Source organism: Mesoplodon mirus (genome assembly GCF_964341445.2).
Source record: "Mesoplodon mirus genome assembly, chromosome: 4".
In the NCBI taxonomy this organism is placed as follows: Eukaryota; Metazoa; Chordata; class Mammalia; order Artiodactyla; family Ziphiidae; genus Mesoplodon; species Mesoplodon mirus.
This window is the reverse complement of record NC_138979.1, coordinates 148,866,219-148,885,123: the sequence shown is the minus strand read 5'-3', so window position 1 is coordinate 148,885,123 and position 18,905 is coordinate 148,866,219. Positions and strand designations below refer to the sequence as shown.

General features: G+C 37.0%; 1 protein-coding gene across 2 annotated transcripts in view; it reads right to left on the bottom strand.

Moving 5' to 3' along the window:
- The window catches only part of HIF1A (hypoxia inducible factor 1 subunit alpha), a 42,713-nt gene extending 24,484 nt beyond the window's left edge, over positions 1-18,229 (bottom strand). The window contains exons 1-2 of one of the 2 annotated variants that reach the window (XM_082620185.1): positions 17,882-18,229; positions 735-813 (exon numbers count right to left, since the gene is read on the bottom strand). Coding sequence is in view for 1 of the 2 variants with exons in the window: in XM_082620184.1 (XP_082476310.1) it covers positions 17,882-17,916 (35 nt within the window). In the remaining variant the exon portion in view is untranslated. The remainder of the gene's footprint in view (positions 1-734; positions 814-17,881) is intronic. The other variant, XM_082620184.1, reaches the window with a different exon arrangement.
- Positions 18,230-18,905: the final 676 nt, after the last annotated feature.

Genomic DNA, 18,905 nt, shown 5'->3' with positions numbered 1-18,905 from the left:
TAAGTAAATGTATTAAATTTGAACTTTAAAATGTACAATAATAAAAGTTTAAAAAACCTATCTTATACATATCCTGAAGTTCCTGGGGGTGGGGGAGACATCTAGTGTGTCCCTATTGGCCCTAGCATCTCAGATACTGTTTCTCTCACTTCTTTTCCCTTTTGAATTGGCAGGTAAGAGGCAGCAGTGGAGTGGGAAACAGATTTCTATCTGGTTCAAGTAAAATCACCAAAAAAACAGTGATGATTAATGATCTCATGATAAACCTGAATATTGGTTCAAATGCCACAATTAGTGCAGGTGATCAGAATTTAATCAGCAACTTTCATCAGATTTACTAAGCCCTCTTTCTTTTAATTACTCAACCAAATCTAAGCTACCAACAAATTACTACCCAACTGAAACACCTGGTGAAAAACTTAAATCCTTATATTACACGCTATATGCTTTTAAAGGGCATCTGATCAAGCTAACCATGCTGATGGATTATCTCTATATCTTTAGAAATAGTTGTATTGTTCAGAACTTTAAAGATAATGAATGTCCAAGATATGGCAACCACGTTTTATAAGACAAATCCATTAGAAATGTGAGCTTGGATAGAACATTTAAAGGATAATATATTTAAACTAGTTAAGACTGTGAGAATAAGAATTTGAGCACGAGCCAGGATTTTGGAAAAAAAAGTAAGCCTCAATAAAACAAGTAATATGATATCTCAAGAGTTGACAAACCTAAATTAGATGAAGAAGGTGATGAAAATCAGTATGTCTTCTATTCATAATCAATCTAGACATAAAGCAATCAGGAGACCTGTAATAAAGATTTAATGAAGAAATTTATCTGATGTTCTTCACATGTGACTACAGGAGCTCTTAAAACATTTCTCAGCTTAAAGCTAAAACTTCCAAAATTCTTAACAGTTTTAGCATCTAAACTGCCCAGCTTCTTGTCAACTCACAGGAAGGCTCTTTTTATCAGTTCATACCCCACAGAATTACAGTATTATTGACCACGAATTATTTCTGGTAGAGCATGGAATCTAGGTCCCACAAAGATGAATCCTGTACTATTTATTACTTACTATTTAGATGGCACAATAAAAGTTTTGTAGACCAGAACAGGCAGATTTTTAGCATGCAAATAAGGGCACTGTTATTCTCTAAATTACCAATTCCATCTATGTTGTTTTTATTAAGTACAGATCAAGTAAAGATAGTCACACTAGAAATCAGTCAAGAGTACAGTAAAAATTCTGTCTTTTGAATAGTTTGCTTACCCATTTCCATGACCATTTTAGAATCAATGTTTGAGTAAACTAGCAGTATAGCTTAATCTTTGTGGTACTATAGTTTTCACATACTTACTATTTCATTATTTAGCATACAGTACTGGACAAGAAGCTAGTAGTTATATCTTCATATGATTTTGTATAGGAAATACATTTAGAGCTGCTGTCTTATTAAGCTTCTTGTGTACAGAGTTCATGAATAAGCAATAGCCATTTTACAGAGAAAGCCTATTATTCTTCAGATTAATAAGAACACAAAATAATTGCATATATGTTAATTCACCTGTGTTGTCTACTAATTGCACAAGAAAAGCCTGTTGGCATTCCTAATTGTAAATATTGGCGACTTTAAGAAGTGAAGTTAGATCATAATCATTCGAAATGTTAACAGATGATCAGACATTTCTAATAAAGTTAAGGTATAAATTTTTAAAAAATCTCTCAGCTCTATTATTTGCAGCTTTAAAAATTCTTTCTGGCCCTGAAGGTACAAGTTGTTGTTGTTTTGCACTTCTTGTGTATTTCTATAAGATAGACATTCTGAAGTGAAATTCCATGATCTAAAGGATGTGGCATTTAAGTTATCCTTTCCAAAAAGATCTGTTTCCATTTTTGTCTCTGCCAACCCATGAATGTGTATTTATTTGCCCATGTGTTCTGTGGTAATATATATTATGGGTCTTTTTTATTGTTTTAATTTTTGCCAAGCTGAGAGATGAAATTTGTATATCTCATTGTTTTAACTGCTCTGTACTTCTTAATGTCTCAGGTCAGAGGAAATTCCAAGGAAATTTTCATTCTTTAGGTGGCCTGCAGCTTTAAATCTAAACATCTATACATGGTGCGTACTATGTACACAGTGGTATTCTAAACGTTTTTCACCTATTAACTTATTTAAATCATTATATCATCACCATATTACAGATAATGGAACCTGGATAAATAGTTTACCCGTTTACACAGTTAATAAATGGTAAGCCTATATTCAAACTTAAGCCGTCTGGCTCTAGAAACCATGCTATTAACACTAGACTATGCTGCCTCTCAGAAACTCATTTTAATAACCAAGGTAAGTATTTGTAAGTCCAGGCCATTATTATAAAGTTGAAAATTGGTCTACTTTACATCTCCAAAGACATAAAAGAGAGGTATAGGGGTTGGCTTTGGAATTTAGGACCTGACCCTAAGCTATTCAGAGGAACTCATGGCCAGGCTCTTTCCTGGAGTCTGCTTATAAATCCAAAATTCTAATTGAAAGGCATCTAACAATGGCAATCCTTTGTGCCCCACCGACTACCTGTTCAAGGCAAAGCACCCTTTAATGGGTACTGCCAGCCACTAAGGGGAGAGAATCAGTAATCTAATCAACTCATATACTCCCACTAGACTTTATTTTTAATTTGTGCAGAGGAGCATCTCTGTACTTAATTTGAACATATTAAGCTCACTATTGTTGCTGTTTTTTTATTTGCTTAACATCCAGTTCCCCAAAGTAAAACCAATCTGCATACTTACTTCAGGAGCTCTGGTCAGGCATAAACCAATTGCCAAGATACCTATTTACACAAAGTACCATGAGAGAAAAGATGAAGAGAATTTTCCCCCTTCTAACATTTATTGAGCACTTACTATGTGCTAGGCACTGTGTATTGCTTTCACTTTAATGTATTAGCTCATTTAATTATCATAACTCTTTAGAGAACCAAAACACTAGATGGGAAGTGGCCTTCCTGAACCTCAGAATAACCATCTTCATTCAAGAACAATTCATTCAATAAATATTTATTGAGCATTTATCAAGTACCATGCACTGTGTAAGTACTAGGAATATAGTGATAAGCAGAACAGCCCTCATGGAGCATACCCAGCCTCCCACTTAGTCTACTGAAATAGTTACCTAACGAGATATTCCCAAATGCTGATCTAGCTGCATTGTAATTACTTGGGGACAGTCAATATTTCAGACTTCTGGGCCTTACCTTGTAAATCTGATTCAGTAGATCTGAAGTAGGGCCCCCAAATCTGGGTTTTTTAAAACTCCCAAAATGTATATGATACACAGTGAGATTTAGGAACCACTGACTGAACTAATCTGCACCATCATTTTCATTCAATTTCGCCCTCAAATTACCACCACAATGATACTTCCAAACTAAGAACTCTGATATTATGTCCTGCTTAAAATCCCATCAAAGGTACATAGAACAAAGTCTAATTATTTTCAGATGAAACCCTCCTTTAGCTAGTTTCCTGCCCATCTCTTCATCCTCATCATTTCCCACATTTCTTCGGCCACATTGTAGTTACGCAAAAGCATAGTATTTTATTCATTTATGGCTCACTCACTCCACTCTCTCTGCTGGGGTATCTTTCTCAATATGTAACTTGGTAAATTTATGTGAGAAACTTTCAAGATTCAATTCCATCATCACTTTGTCTCTGTTTTGTCTTCCAAAAACTGCTCCTCTCCCCTAGATCCGACCACTCTGGTTATTTTGCTATACTTATGTTCCTCTACAGTCCTTAAAGCTTCCTGGAGGCAGGAGACTGCCTCGTTCATTTTTGTGTTTTTAGTAGGCATGTGCATAAGTGGCTTCAAGTATTTGGCCCAAATCTGCTATTTGACTTTAACTTCGGTCCATGGAAGGTTAACTGCCCCTTCAACATTCTTTTTTGGTATCACTGAATTTGTGATTCACCAGCATTCCTGTGATCCTATAGATTACAATCATAGTTAAACAGCATAACAATGTCAGTACTGGGAACAAGGCATACTATTTGGATTTACTGCGATTATCTGGATATGCACTTTCAAATATAAGTAACCATACTAGATGTTAGGATGGAAAAAAAAAAAAGCTAAAAATAAAAAAAATTCACCAAGCGGTGTAACAGTGAATAGCACCGATACCATCACCAAGGAGAGTAAGTGATCTTGACAGAGAAGCGATTTAGAGCATAGGGAGAGAGCTGAGAAACTAGAATACCTATCTGCTAAAAAGAAGCTTGAAGTTTAAGATTACTTCCCCTATCACTGCAATCTATGTCAGGAAAATGCATGAGTTATAGTTAATGTTGTTTACCAATTATATCAATACCTTTATCGCATTTATGTCTTCCTAGTCCAGCTGGAAACATGACAGTTGATTCCTTTTATTTTCTATAATCTTTTCCTAGAAAGTGTTGTAATTATTATCATAAGACACAAAAGTTTTCAGTAAGTTGATTTCTAATCTTACTGGCTTTTTTTCCCAAGGGGGGTTAGCCTTAGACAAGTATTTTGTATTTATTATTAGGAGTATTCTCATCATAAATAGGATCTGTTGTTATATTTTCCATCTGGTAATTGCTGCAAAACCAGAATACTTCAGATAATGTTTAATTTTTAAAAATCCCTCTTAAAGGACAAATCAACAAAAATTTGACATTTCAAATTCAATTTTCAGGACAGTTAGCTAGCTATTATTTATAATTAATTTCTCCGGAAAAATGTCTTTGAATTCTAATCAATAAATTTAAAAATGAACCTTTAGGATACTCATGTTAGAGAATGTATTCATTTATTCCACAAATGTTTCTTGGTCATCTCCTATGAGACAGATGCTGTTCTCAGCATGGGACATAGTACAATAAACAAAACAGACCAAGTTCCTACCCCCATGGAGCTTATATTCTAGGACAAATATGTCTTTGTTTCTTGTCTTTATTCAATAGTCGTTACCTGGGTCAACCCCTAACTGACAGAACATTAGCCATAGAAATAATCTTCCCACAAAACCAAGTAACATAAAATTTTAGGAGACAAGGCGAAGTCTACAAAAATTAATCTGTACTTATATAAGATGTTACAATACAGTAGTATGCAAAAACAGCAGGCTCTACAACAAAATTTGAGTATGAATCCATTTCTCTCTGTGTCTATGTAATGCATATTTATGTATATAAATAAATGTATAACTTATGAATGCACAGATAAAACCAGAAAGATACAATATATAAAGGGTTAGCAAAGTTTACACGTTAACAATAGCAGTTTCAAGATGGCAGGACCACAGATTACTTTGTTCTTTAAGAAAATCCACCACTGAACTAACACTGACACTATCAGTGCACCTGCACTTGTCAGAAACATCTGAAAGAAGTAGTCACCTTTTAAACTTGTTTTCCAAAAAGACTAACTGAAAACAAGTTAACTTTTTTCTTCATTTTGGAATAAAGCAAGAGCAATCATATTTTTTCCAGGGAATGGAAAGTAAAACTGAGTAAGCAGTATAATTCAGTATTTTCAGTTTCTCATTGTAATCTAATTTTCAGATTTTGAAAATTCATCATTTCATAATTAATTTGAAATTCCAAAAGCCAGGTGAAATGGTTTATAAACAAAAAATATTAAGAATACATATACTGGGCTTCCCTGGTGGCGCAGTGGTTGAGAGTCCGCCTGCCGATGCAGGGGACACGGGTTCGTGCCCCGGTCTGGGAAGATCCCACATGCCGCGGAGCGGCTGGGCCCGTGAGCCATGGCCGCTGAGCCTGCGCGTCCGGAGCCTGTGCTCCGCAACGGGAGGGGCCACAACAGTGAGAGGCCCGCGTACCGCGCAAAAAAAAAAAAAAAAAAAAAAAAAAGAAAGAATACATATACTTGTATTATTTTTGAAAGCAGCTTAAAAATTTCTTGGTTTAGATGATAATTATCTTACTAACTTAAGATCTCTTAAATGTCCACAATTAGAGAAAGATGGATTATTCACTTTCCAACAACCTCACAAAAATGCTTAGTTTTAACACTCGATTTTCTAACGTTGCAGTAAAATAAATAGGGGGAAAAAAGAATCACTTTTAAGTTAGAGGGTACATTCTGAAAATGAAATCTGTATCACATCTGAGATAGCATTAATATGTAAATGTTCTATCTATGCACTAATTAAATTAATTAGCTAATAGATTTACATCTGTTTAATGATTGTGTATATTGAAGTTCTGTTTGGAAAAAGAATATGCTTTTGTTTTTAGATTATTCTTAACTAGTGATTTAAAAATCAACTCTCTCAGTTCAGAATTGGTATTGAGCCTCTCAAAAAATCTTTGATCCCCTACAATATATAAAGTACTAGATACATTTTAAAAATGTGAAGCTATTACTCTAAGATGGAGGTTCTCAAACTTTAGCTTCCCTCACAATCGGAGTTTCCAATTTGAAGGGCTGGATGGGGCCTGAGAATCTGCAATGCTAATAAATTAGCATTACCCCTCTGCTCTAAGAAAATACTTCATTATGTGTCCTTCAAAAATGCCCAGAGAAGTAAAAGACTGTTCATCAACACTCAAAAATTGTCTACTAAATACCTTCTCTTTAAAAATCTGCCCAAATGCTTTACAGAGAAAACATATCCAGATTCTAAGACATTAACATAGCCACATACTTAGAACTCAGTAACTATAAAATACAATATGGACTTACACAAAATTAATCAATGGTTGACCTGTGGTCTGCATCACCATCACCAATAAAACTTTTCCCCCCAGATGTTTGTACCTAGATCCCAATCCTGGAAATTCAACTTGTAGGCTTGGCATGTCAGTTTAAAATACAGTCTTCTGTGTACAACATGATTAATAAATTGGCACTGCTGTATGTTATATATGAAAGTTTGTAAGAGAGTAAATCCTAAGAGTTCTCATCACAAGAAAAACCTTTTTTTCTTTTTTAAAAATTTTGTATGTATGTGAAATGATGGATGTTCGAAAAACTTACTGTGGTAATCGTTACATGATGTATATAAGTCAAATCATTATGCTGTCCACCTTAAACTTACACAGTGCTTTACGTGAATTATATCTCAAGAAAACTGGAAGAAAAAATAGACGAAGTCCAATTAAAAAATAATAATAAAAAAGAATTTTCCAGATGATTCTGATGAGCAATCCTAGCTGTTCAAGGTTTGTGTTTCATTTATAGGTGCTTGTAAAGTTTACAGATTCCTGAGTCCCATCCTAAATTTACCAAATCAGAACCTCTGCGGATGGGTACCTGGGAATCCTTATATTAATTAAACACCCAGGTGATTCTTAAGCCACAGAAGTTTGAGAACCATCAGCAGATCTTATAGCAGAAGTTTAACAGGTTAGCCAGCAAATTTGAAAACTGAGAAAAATTTATTTGTAGCTGCAGCTACCTACACATACCATGATAACTGTTTGTCAGGCAGAACACTGAACTGAGTGGATTGGGCAATGCTATGTAGAACGAAGTACAATTGCTGGGAATAAAAAGCTAGAGGTACCACTCAATGACAAGCCAGTAATAAAGTATGTGCTTAGTAAAAACCAGTATTTTCCTCAAAAAGATCAGAGCATAATTAGGCTTTAAAGATGACCAAATGAAAAATGTGATAATGGTGTGACGTTTTTTCAATTCTCTGAAATAATTTTTTATAAATCACCTTTTAAACTCCTTATGAATGCCACAAACATCAAAGGATTGAGACTCACTGTCCGTAACAGCTGTGTGTTAATGGCTTTCCCGAAATCACATCACCTACTCTACTACTCTTCTCCCTTAGCATTACCTCCCTCTCAGCTTGTAAATGCCTTTCTGTTTCCCTTATCATATGCTTTCCGATAGTAGTAGAACTGAGACTGGAAATCAAGGTCAGTGACATTAAACTTTATGCATGTGTATATTCAGAAAAATGTATCCTTAATTATTTGCTTAAATATAACAAGATACGTAAGTTATAATAATCAAGTTTTCTTATATAGTAGGAAAAAAATCACATGGAATGAAGGTATTCACACAGAAATCACACCCTGAAGATTTTTCCTGTTTAGTTCTAAGCCCTGACCATGATGAAGTTTCTGGAAACGATGACAAAAGAGAAGTTCTTCTGAAGTAAATGTCTTGATTTTCCACCTACACCAATCCATCCAATGTTACCAAATAAAATTTCAAGTAACCCTCTGATCCCATTTCTTTGTCTATAAAAAGAGGATAAGTAATACTATTAAGTGGCAGCTCTCAGATTCCACCTAGGAATGATGCCTCTGTATTTAATACGGCCGATGCCTTTCCACACATCAGATGCTTAACATATAATTTTTAAATTTAAATTAAAAGATTAAAGAAATTTAAGGATGTTTTTACTTGGGAATAGAAGGAAGAGACATGATAACTACCTTCAGATATTTGAAAAGGATGTCACACAGAAGGCAGATTTCATAATTTACGCAATTCCAGAGAGTAATAAGTGGGAGTTACAACATGGCAGGGTTTGCTCAATAGAGTTAAGCAGTGCTGAACGTAAGCTATAAGAATTTTTAAATCTTATTCTCATTTTGGTGGCAATGTAAGAAAAAGAAAAGGAAAAAAGCATGTTATGGATCATCTAGAAGGTCTCTATATAGATCTCTATCATTGTTAGAAACGTTCTGTGTTTGAAGTTGCATTTGTTTATGATCAAATTGGTACCAAATGATCACTAAAAGGAACAGGGTTACATTTTTAAATGTGGTACACACAGATTGAGGTCACTGGGCACATCTCAAAGGTTCACAAGGATTACTTTGCTCCAGAAGAGATCTAAACATCAGTCAGGGTTGAGAAATACTGGGATAAAGAACTTTCTAACATTTAAAGCTGCAAAAATGAATAGACTGTTTTGTGAGAGTGCTTTTTGTGTGTGTCTAAGAAAATTCTCACAGCAGACTGGCAAATTTGTAAACACAATTATAGAAGATACTCCTGTGATGGCTGATATTAAAATAAATAATAAAACAAATAAATAAAAAAACTTCAATTTCAAAGTCAATTATTTTGCAAGAACCTCAAACTTAAAATCACACTGTACTAAAAAATAGAAGATGGAACACATAATGGATGAATCAATTAACACCAAAAACTGAATGTTCAACTATGGCCTGAGCCATCAACAATTCACTGCTCTGCTTGACAAATTAGATGCACAAATATCTGCTGAATAAATGAATGTGCAATAATATGTTACAGGCCATGGTGGTTAGGTGCTAGAGTAGTGGTCTAGGGTTGAAAAAATTTTTTGAATCATTGAGATAAATCAACTTCTTCATATTATCCAAGAAAATATCCCTTCCTCCACTCACAATGAAGGTTCTATTGATTTGACACATAACTCATTTAAATATTTTAGCTATGTTACCTGCAAAGGTAGGCAATTTCCAACTCTCCTCTGCAAACAGACTAAATAGACATTTAATAAAGTTCTGACATCAAAAGAGCATGGAAAAGTAGGCTTTCTTAATTTCCCATCCTGTAACAGCCAAACAAATATCCTTGAGAATATTCTTCTTCCTTTACTCTTATCACTGTAGAAAATGATTATTTTAGAATAACCTGTCTACACAAAAAAACAAGTATCTTCACTTAATTTTCAAAGGCCAGACATTCATGGAAAAATAACAATGTAGAGGAAAAGCACCACCAACTATTCTACTACTATTATAAGTTCACTGATGGTTTGGCTCAAAAGGACATCAGCCTTTGTCAGACTGTCCTAAAGAAGGTTTGAAGGATTCTAAATAATACCATGAGACTTCAAGGGAGTGAAACTCTTCTGAAAACAACTTAATAAATATAATAATAATACGGATACAATTGGTTTCTAGTTTATTAAGCCCTTACTTTGTGCCAAGAACTGTTATGAGTGTTCCACATGGGTTAATATCTCTTTTATCCTCACAACAATACTATAAGGCAATTACTCTTACCCTAATTTACGGATAAACGAAGTGAGACCTAGAGAGGTAAAGCAACTTGTGCAAGATTACACAGCTTAAGTGAAAAAGTAAGCAGCCAGCCTCTACAGCCAAACCTCTTAGCCATTAATCATTCATTACTACAACTTTCTTAAAGAAATGAAAGCCTTAGTCCAGAGAAGAGATTTTAAGCTTTCCCAAAGGCACAGCAAGAACAGTTGTAGACCAACTAGGCTTGATAGAGAACTCTGCAGAATATGAATTCTGGTGATTTGCAACAAAAACCTATAGCCCAGTATTGATCAAGAGTCCTGTATAAGGAGATAAATAATAATCTACATCAAGACAATCAAATAATCTACAAAAAGACATTTGACTCGTGTAATAAGGGAACCCCACTGACATTTAGAAATGAATAGTCCAAGCAGGGAAACTGGCATTCATCCAAGAGACTGATATGTGGATACTAGAAGACAGAGGGAGTTTTCTTTTTTTTTTTTATCATCACAAACTCTATGGATGCAGACATGGGAATGCTTAGTGGCCATAATTCATACCATATTAATAGCTTGTCAATGGCAGAATGAGGCCAACATGCAAATCAACCAAAATATAAACCAAGTAATGTTCAAGAGAAAGCCTGAGATTACACTTTAAGGACATCACTTAAGACTCTGGGTCTAACTGTCCCTTAAACCAAAGCTAGATTGTGTGAGCTAGTAATAACCTCCCAGCCCACACCCCCCAAACTAGTTTGAGCTGTGTTTCATCACTTGCAATAAAAAGAATCCTAATACACTTACAAACCCAGTGTTTCATATTAAAAACAAACTTTAATGATGATGAAGTACAAGAAAAGGGCACTCTCAAATACTGCTAGAGAATATAAACTGGTCTAAACTTTCTGGAAGTTTAGAGTAGATTTAAGAAATGTTTGCTAAAGATGAAACAAGGGTTAAGATATTTTCCACATTTGCCTAGCTTATTTTCCCCAGCCATACATGCCTCTTAGTAAACTTTTTACTCGGTGTTCTAAATACATAGAATTGGCAGGCACTAACCTTTAACATACCTTAAAATAGGGTACTGAGATCTTTTCAAGGCCAGTACATGTTACCTAGCTATATTTATTAACAAAAGTGTTTTCTGACCTGGTTTTAATAGATACTATAAATGTTTTTAAGTGATGAAAAATTAAAATTCGAGATTCAAGAAAGTTCTAAAGTAGCACAAGAGATGCCCCAGCATAAGAAAAATTCCTATCAAAAGTGCAACATAGAAGAGCAATAATGACTTCCAAAAAATCCTTTTAAAAATCTTAAAATCTTCCTCTGCTTTCTTTGTTCATTCAGTTATCCTTTCATTTTGTTCATTTATTCATTTAAATACTTAAGAGGTCACTGTATGCCAGTAATCTCTTTTACATCACAAGTTTCAAATTCAGTCTATTTGTGATCTTGCTCATTGAAACATGTTTCAATTTTATAACTGAAAAAAGGGGAAGGGGTCACTTTAAATAAATTTGCTTAGCATCTGAATTCACGAGAAAAGATCTATATATAAGAACAGAAATATATTCCAACTCAAAGACTTAAACGTTCTGCCTTTAAACCTTCTGTTTATTTTTTACCATACTATTATTCAGTTGGAAAAAAATTCTCACAAACTATTAGGAAAAGTGGAGAAGCACAGAGAACTGTCACTAATGAGTGAAAACTGCAATATTAGCTAGTAGACACTTTAAATATATTGTGACTTTCAAAACAACTGGTAGAACTACAAAAACTACAGTAAGTTATGTTCCATCACTAATTTTTGTCCCATTTACAAAACAATAAATTTTGAAAATCATACTTGGAAATAATCTTTATGTTTAATATTATAACCAAGTGAAATTTTTAAATGAAGACACGCATAAATAACAGGTGAGACCACCAGAACAACTAAAAGATAACATCTTGGGAACAGTTATTTTATAAAAATAAGTCATTTCAATTATAGTTTTAAGTTCTTTAAAACAAAGTTACTAATGAAATGGGACTTTATCAACAATAGAACAGGTAGAGACCATTTTAAACAGTAAGTATTTTTCTGAAGAAGTACTGGCACATCAAATCTTTCTAAGTCACTAGAAAAACTTAATTCTCATTTTAGAGTTGCTTAACCTCGCTTCTGATAAAGCTTCCAGTGGCAACTGTTCTCTGCTGTTAGTTTTAAGTTGGTTAATTATTCACAAACTAACCCTTAAAAACACAACCACTTCAACAAATCTATTATGATGCCTACTACCATAAAAACAGAAAATAACAAGTGTTGGGAAGGATGTGGTGAAATAGGAACCCGTGTGCACCGTTGGTGAAACGTAAAATGGTGCAGCCACTATAGAAAACAGTATGGGCAGTTCCTTAAAAAATTAAGTTATCATATTATTCAGCAATCCACTTCTGGGTATACATCCAAAATAACTGAAAGCAAGATCTCAACGAGATATTTGCATACCCATGTTCACAGAATCACTATTCACAATAGTCAACAAGTGGAAGCAACTGACAAAAGAAATGTTCACATGTTGAGGTGTGGGGAAATCATTCTGGCTTATACATAAGTTAACTTGAATTTTATGCTAACTAGAACAGACTGTGGCCTACCAAATATACACTGTACATCTGCTTTAATTATTACAGAAAAGGGCACACTGACCAGAAGTAAAGAATGTCCATGTTAAAAATAAAGATTAAATGCCTCCCTTTCTGGGACGCCAAAGCTGGTACTCCTTCAATGATAAGACTCCCATCCCAGGTGCCAAGGCCATACTAGCTGTGTGCTTGCTGATCTGCTTTTTTTTTTGAAACCTGGAAGGAATGTATCTCTGACTTGTTTTTGATGTTTTTTTGTTCTGACAAGACATAAAACTATGCTAAAACCATGCTTCTCCAGAGCAGTTTCTCAGAGTAATCTGGGAGGCTGTCTTCTGGGCTATAGTCCTCAGTTCGGTTTAAAGAAAACCCTTTCCTATTTCTATTATCGATCGTCTATTGATTATTTTTGTCAACACAATCTAAGTGTCCATCGAAAGATGAATGGATAAATAAAATCTAATATACATTATTGAGCCTTAAAAGGGAAGAAAATTTTCACATATGCTACAACATGGGTGAATCTTGAGGATATTATACTAAGTGACATAAACCAGTCACAGAAAGACAAAAATTGTATCATTCTACTTATATGAGGTATTTAGTAGTCAAACGCATAGAAACAAAGTAGAATGATGGTTGCCAGGGTGTAGGGAGAAGGGTAAATTGGAGGTAGTTGTTTAATAGTTACAGAGTTTCAAATTTACAAGGTGAAAAAGCTCTGGAGATTGGTTACACAACAATGTGGATATACGTAACACTACTGAACCGTACAGTTATTAATAGTTAAGGTGGGTAATTTTATGTTGTTTTTTAAAACCACAATTTAAAAAAACCCCACAATCACTTCAAGAGCTATGGAGGGAAAAAAAGTCATGAGGTAATCATTAAAGTTTGTTTTTATAGATTTAGATTTTATACATTATATTTTCCTAAAAGGGTCATGTCTGGCAAACAGATATGGGTTTATTACTTTTTACTGCAGAAAATACAAGTTTTAATATAAAACTCAATGCACATACAAAATAGTTAATTTTTGATGCGCCAAGAGACATAGATACAATTATCTTTAAAATTCCAAGGCCTATAGTAGATTTAAAAGTTATCACTATACTTTCACCGAAAATACTGAGCAACAAGAAGATTGGCTTATCTTAGTTTCAAATTCTAGTTTCAAATTCTTTTTCTAACCCTCTAGTTAAGCAGAAAACATACACAACACATATATCATACATACATACATACATCACAAATAGCAGAAGGCTGGGTAAAATCCACCAACTGGATAATTAGTCCCAGTGTTTAAAAAAAAAAAAGAGAGAAAGAAACAAGAAAAAAAGAGAGCATTCTTCTTATGAATTAAAGTCAATATCCTAATAGAAAACTAATCCAACAACACATTTAAGGCAGATTATTTTCTCCTACTTGAAAAACAGACCTATGTTAACAATCTCAGACAAGAAAAGAATATAGTATTTTAAATATGTAAATTTTAAAAAATTATATTTTAAGAGGACATGTCTATAAATAAGCACAGTAATCTAACCCAAATCTTTAACATCCATGCGTGGTAAGTTTTTTATTTCACCACCAAACACAATAAACTATTATGAGTTCTTCTGAAAAAAATCAGTCGAGACTAATCCCCCTCAGCCTCCTATACACCATTCTTAACATAAAACAATAGAATGTAACCACAAAATCTTTACCTTGAGCCCAAACACCATTAGAGCTGCAAAGACAATGGAAGTCAATAGGTAGAAAGACTGGATGTTATCTAAACTGCACAAAATGCTTTGCAGTGGACCGCAGGAATGAGCTACCACACATAATCTAAAATAACATGATAATTCAGTAAACACATACACATGGAAGAGTGCACTAATATAAATTTTATACAAATCGAGCTACAAAAATCAGACAAACAGTACAGGCTTGAAGCCTTGCCTTGAGATAAAAGCCTAAGATCTTACCTCTGGAGAAATTCATAAGTAAAGGACAGTTTTTCTACTATGTAGGCTCATATGTTTTACCACAAGTATTTTATCAAGTCATCATATTTAGCAAAGATTAATATTTATAAAATTGTCTACTCCAAACTGTGGCATCAAGACAAAAAAAAATGTTTTAAGTTACTGCCATTCCTAAGACTGCAGTGCCTTGCACATACCCTGCTAAAATGAACTGTCTGACTAGTATATGTGTTTATGACTCTAGTCTCTAAAGTCCAGAGTAAATTTTTAGTAGCCTGTTTGGGGAGGAAACAAGGGGGTAAGGAAATGTGAAAAAGGGGGCCTAAGGTAGACAGTAGATCAGATGCTCAAGAATAATTGATGCTAGATGCCAACATAATCCAGGGATGTACTGTTTTAACTGAAAAGAATCCCCTTTAAAGTTGTGGATCCAATGACAGTCTTTTCATTTTTAGGAGATATAGAAAAGAAAGTGGGGAGAAGGGGAACTAACACAAAGAAATATTTGGAAGGACTTGCAAAAAAGAGTTTTAAAGTGTTGTGGAAGTTTAAACTAAAACTTTAACAGGTAACACCTATTTTCAAGTGTATAATGTTACCAAGACTCCTTAAACCAAGCACTAGGCATTATCACATTTAATCTTCATAATAACCACTAAGATGGTTGCTATTATTATCATCATTTCAAAAGGAGGAAATAGGCTCACAAGCATTCAGTAACTTGCCCAAGCTCACAAAGCTAACAAGTGAAAAGGCTAGACTCAGAAGTGTCAGGTTCAAATCTTACGCTCTTAACCACCAGGCAACCTCTTCAAGAGTTTCAAGAGGAAATCAAAGTAAAATTGTAACAAGAAAAAAGTTTACTAGTAAATGAGAGCTTCTTGATTTTTAATGACCAAAGTTAAAGAAGGAAGTTAAGAAAAGTCCATTCTCTGAGATTTTACTTTAATGATCCAATAACTATGTTTTGGAAAACACTGAAGGAGTCTGGCCTGAAACCTGAAAGCGAACAATGAACCTCTTGACATTCCACTGAAATCTAAAAATCAACATTAATGTGCTATTAAGTCCAATCCCTACTATTAAGGAATCAACACGAAATTCCCTATGTTAAATCTATTATAACTATACCCAACCTCTGTTCTGATTTTTTCCAATCCTTCAGGTTTTGAATTTCCTAACCCTCCTTTAAAAATGACAAATTTGTCTCCCCACCTGCACTCTACAGGCTCACTTAAAATGGAAAAATTCTAAGGAGAAAAATCTCTGCCCCTCAATCTTTCAGTTATCTTTTCAAAAAGTTTTAAAATTATTAGTTAGAAAAGGATAAAAAAACAGACATCTTTAACAAACAACATCTAAAAGTTGTGTAGCTACCATTTATTGTTTAACTTAATTTTTCAGTTTTAAGAACCTCTGTATTAAGAAACATTAAATCTGATCCAAGTTTGCTAAATTTTCAAATGAGAATATTTTGAAAATAACAAATGTGACTGAGGAAAATCTAATAACTAGTTTAGACTTGGGAGTGAAGCACAGTAGCTAATTAACTCATTTATGTTAAAGCTGCTTATGCTCCTCTCAACTGATGAACTACAAAGGAGAAATAAGTAGAACACTGCATACAAAAAGGGAGTGACTGGTGCATAACTTCATGCACAATATTAAATATGATTCAGCATATAAGGACAGAATATTGGCAATACATAGAGATGGTGTGCCTTAGGTTTACAATATAGCAGCCTCATCATTTCATCAAAAACCTTGTAATCACTTCTGCAAAATTAATTGCAATTAATTCCTGGCAACCCTTGGAATGGAAATCTAGACCTGTTTACTCACTTTTTGAATTTTATACGTGCTTTCTCTGGTGTATACAAACTGCAAACTTATCATTCCATTAGATAAAGACCAAAAAGGGATCCACAAAATAGCAAGAACATAAACAAGTTTATCTTCTGCTGATACTGATTAGGGCAGTTAATCTCTCCCAGACGAGGGGGAGGACTTAACAGTAAAGCCAGCCTACTAACCAGAACTCTTACCATAAATCTTCAATTCCTTAAAATAATTTCCTCAAAGGTTAAAATACCAGAGTGGACCAAAAGGTGGGAGTGGAGGTGGGTCACTTAATTCCACTGGTTGGACTCACAATTCTTAATCCTAAATCCTATAATGTACCACTTAAGACTCAAAATTCAAGGTGTTTTTAAAACTTGCATTAAGTTCTAACAGGATGATTATTTACTTCGGGTATATTTTAATATACTTCAATTTCAGGAAAATGAGGCAGGTCTGTCCAAAAACTTTGCAACATTTTACTGCTGCATTTCATTTGCTCTGATCATATACTTTTCTTTCAATCTCATTAAAACTGTTTGCCTGAATTTAGCCAGCCGCTACGTTTTCACTAAAATATTTCCAAGAATGAATGAAGCATATAATTCACTTATAAAGTCTGGGCTCTCTTGACAGATGATAGAAAGTATCCAATTCTTATGTTCTCATTAAAATGTTGCCATTCCCCTAAATTCCCGTTACTCCGACTCTCGCTCTAGGCAAGTTTTTCAAGGCGATTAAAACCAAACCAAACCAAACCTGCACGTGCAAACTAAAAAGTTAGCATCCCAGGCCATCGCGGCAAATCCCTAATGCACAAAGGCAAAGACACACGCCTGGCCGGACAACCGCGGGGCAAGATCGCATCCAACCCCGCGAGTCCCTGGGTCGGAAACCCAGGGCCCAGAGCCCACAGGGAAGCCAGGACCTGCGTGCAGGGGCCGCCCCGGGGCCGAGTTTTCAATGGAACCTGAGAGGATGGGGGCGGGAAGGAGCGGAAGCTCGGGTGCAAGCGGCGGCGACCGAGCTGCGGCTCATTTCTCTTCCCGGGGTTTTCAGGCTCGGGGAAGTCCACACGGAGTGGGGCACGGGGCAGGCTGGGGGTTTGAGGCGGGTAAGGAGGGCGGTGCGAGGCCCGGGCGGCCGGGAGGGGAGGCGAGCAGGGCCCAGCCCCCGGCCCCCGGCCCCTGAAAGCACTTTCGACGCGTCTCCCACCCCCCACGACAAGATGGCGACGTGGACAGTGGGGGAGCCCGGCCGGCGAGGCTGGGGGGAGAGAGAGGGGAGGGGAGAGAGGCAGAAACAAAAAGGCGGCCCCCCGGAACGCGGAGGCCGGCCCGCGAGCCCCCGGCGGCGGGCGGGTAGGCGGGAGGTCTGGCGGAGAACGCGGCCGGCTGGGGGAGTGGGCTTACTTTTTCTTGTCGTTCGCGCCGCCGGCGCCCTCCATGGCGAATCGGTCCCCGCGATGCCTTCACTGCCCGCGGCCCCCAGGCTCGCTCCGGCCTAAGCGCTGGCTCCCTCCACACGCGGGGAGGGGAGGAAAGGCACGTCCAGAGGTGGGGGGTGCGAGGCGGGAAACCCCTCGTGAGACCAGAGGCGGGAGATCAGACGGCTATCGCAGGGGTCCAGGTCCGGCTCCGAAGAGCCTCCCCTGGGGCAGTTTGTCAGGGCCCGGCCCAACGCACTGGCGAAAGCGGCAGCGATGGCAATCCTCGCGTCCCCTCAGACGAGGCGGCTCTGTGCACTGAGGAGCTGAGGCAGCGGCAGGGGGCGGGCAAAGGCGGAGGCGCGCGGGGGGTGGGGGGGAGTGTCGGGCGCGCGCCCGCCCGCTGAGCACAGGGCGCGCACACGCAAGCCCGCCTCACCTGAGGGGGAGGTGGGTTCCCTGAGAGCCAATGGCGAGCGACGCAGGCGGCCAGTCCCCACCCCAGCCCACGTCTGTCTCAGCCAATCAGGAGGCGGTCAGCTGAGGCACAGCTGGGACGCGCTGCCGAGCTCACGTGCTCGTCTGTGTGCCGCTGCGGAGGAAAGAGAAAGGAGATGGGGTGCGGCCAGCCTGGGTCTGGGGACTCTGCGCCTTCTCCTAGGGAAAGCACTGGCTGGCTTTGGGAGGCGCTGCTGAGAAGGGATTTCGGTTTTTGGGTCCCAAGCCTGCATCACACTTCCTGCTCTCGGAGCAGCAAGTCTTCCGCTGTCTTTTTCTCCGGCAGCTGTGCTGTGCAGGGTTGCCGCGCGCTCTGCCAAGTCTCAGTTTAAAAAAGCAGACTTTTCGCTTCGTGGCAGCAAACCCTTGGTCCCTTTGCTCAGCTGTGTTACGGTGGGGTCTTTCTTGCCAGGTTACCCAACCATGGGCCATGTCACCGACCGCAGCCTTTGCCATAGAACACTAGGGTACTCTTTTTGTCCCCTAAGTTTCTCAGTGATGAAGTTTGATTA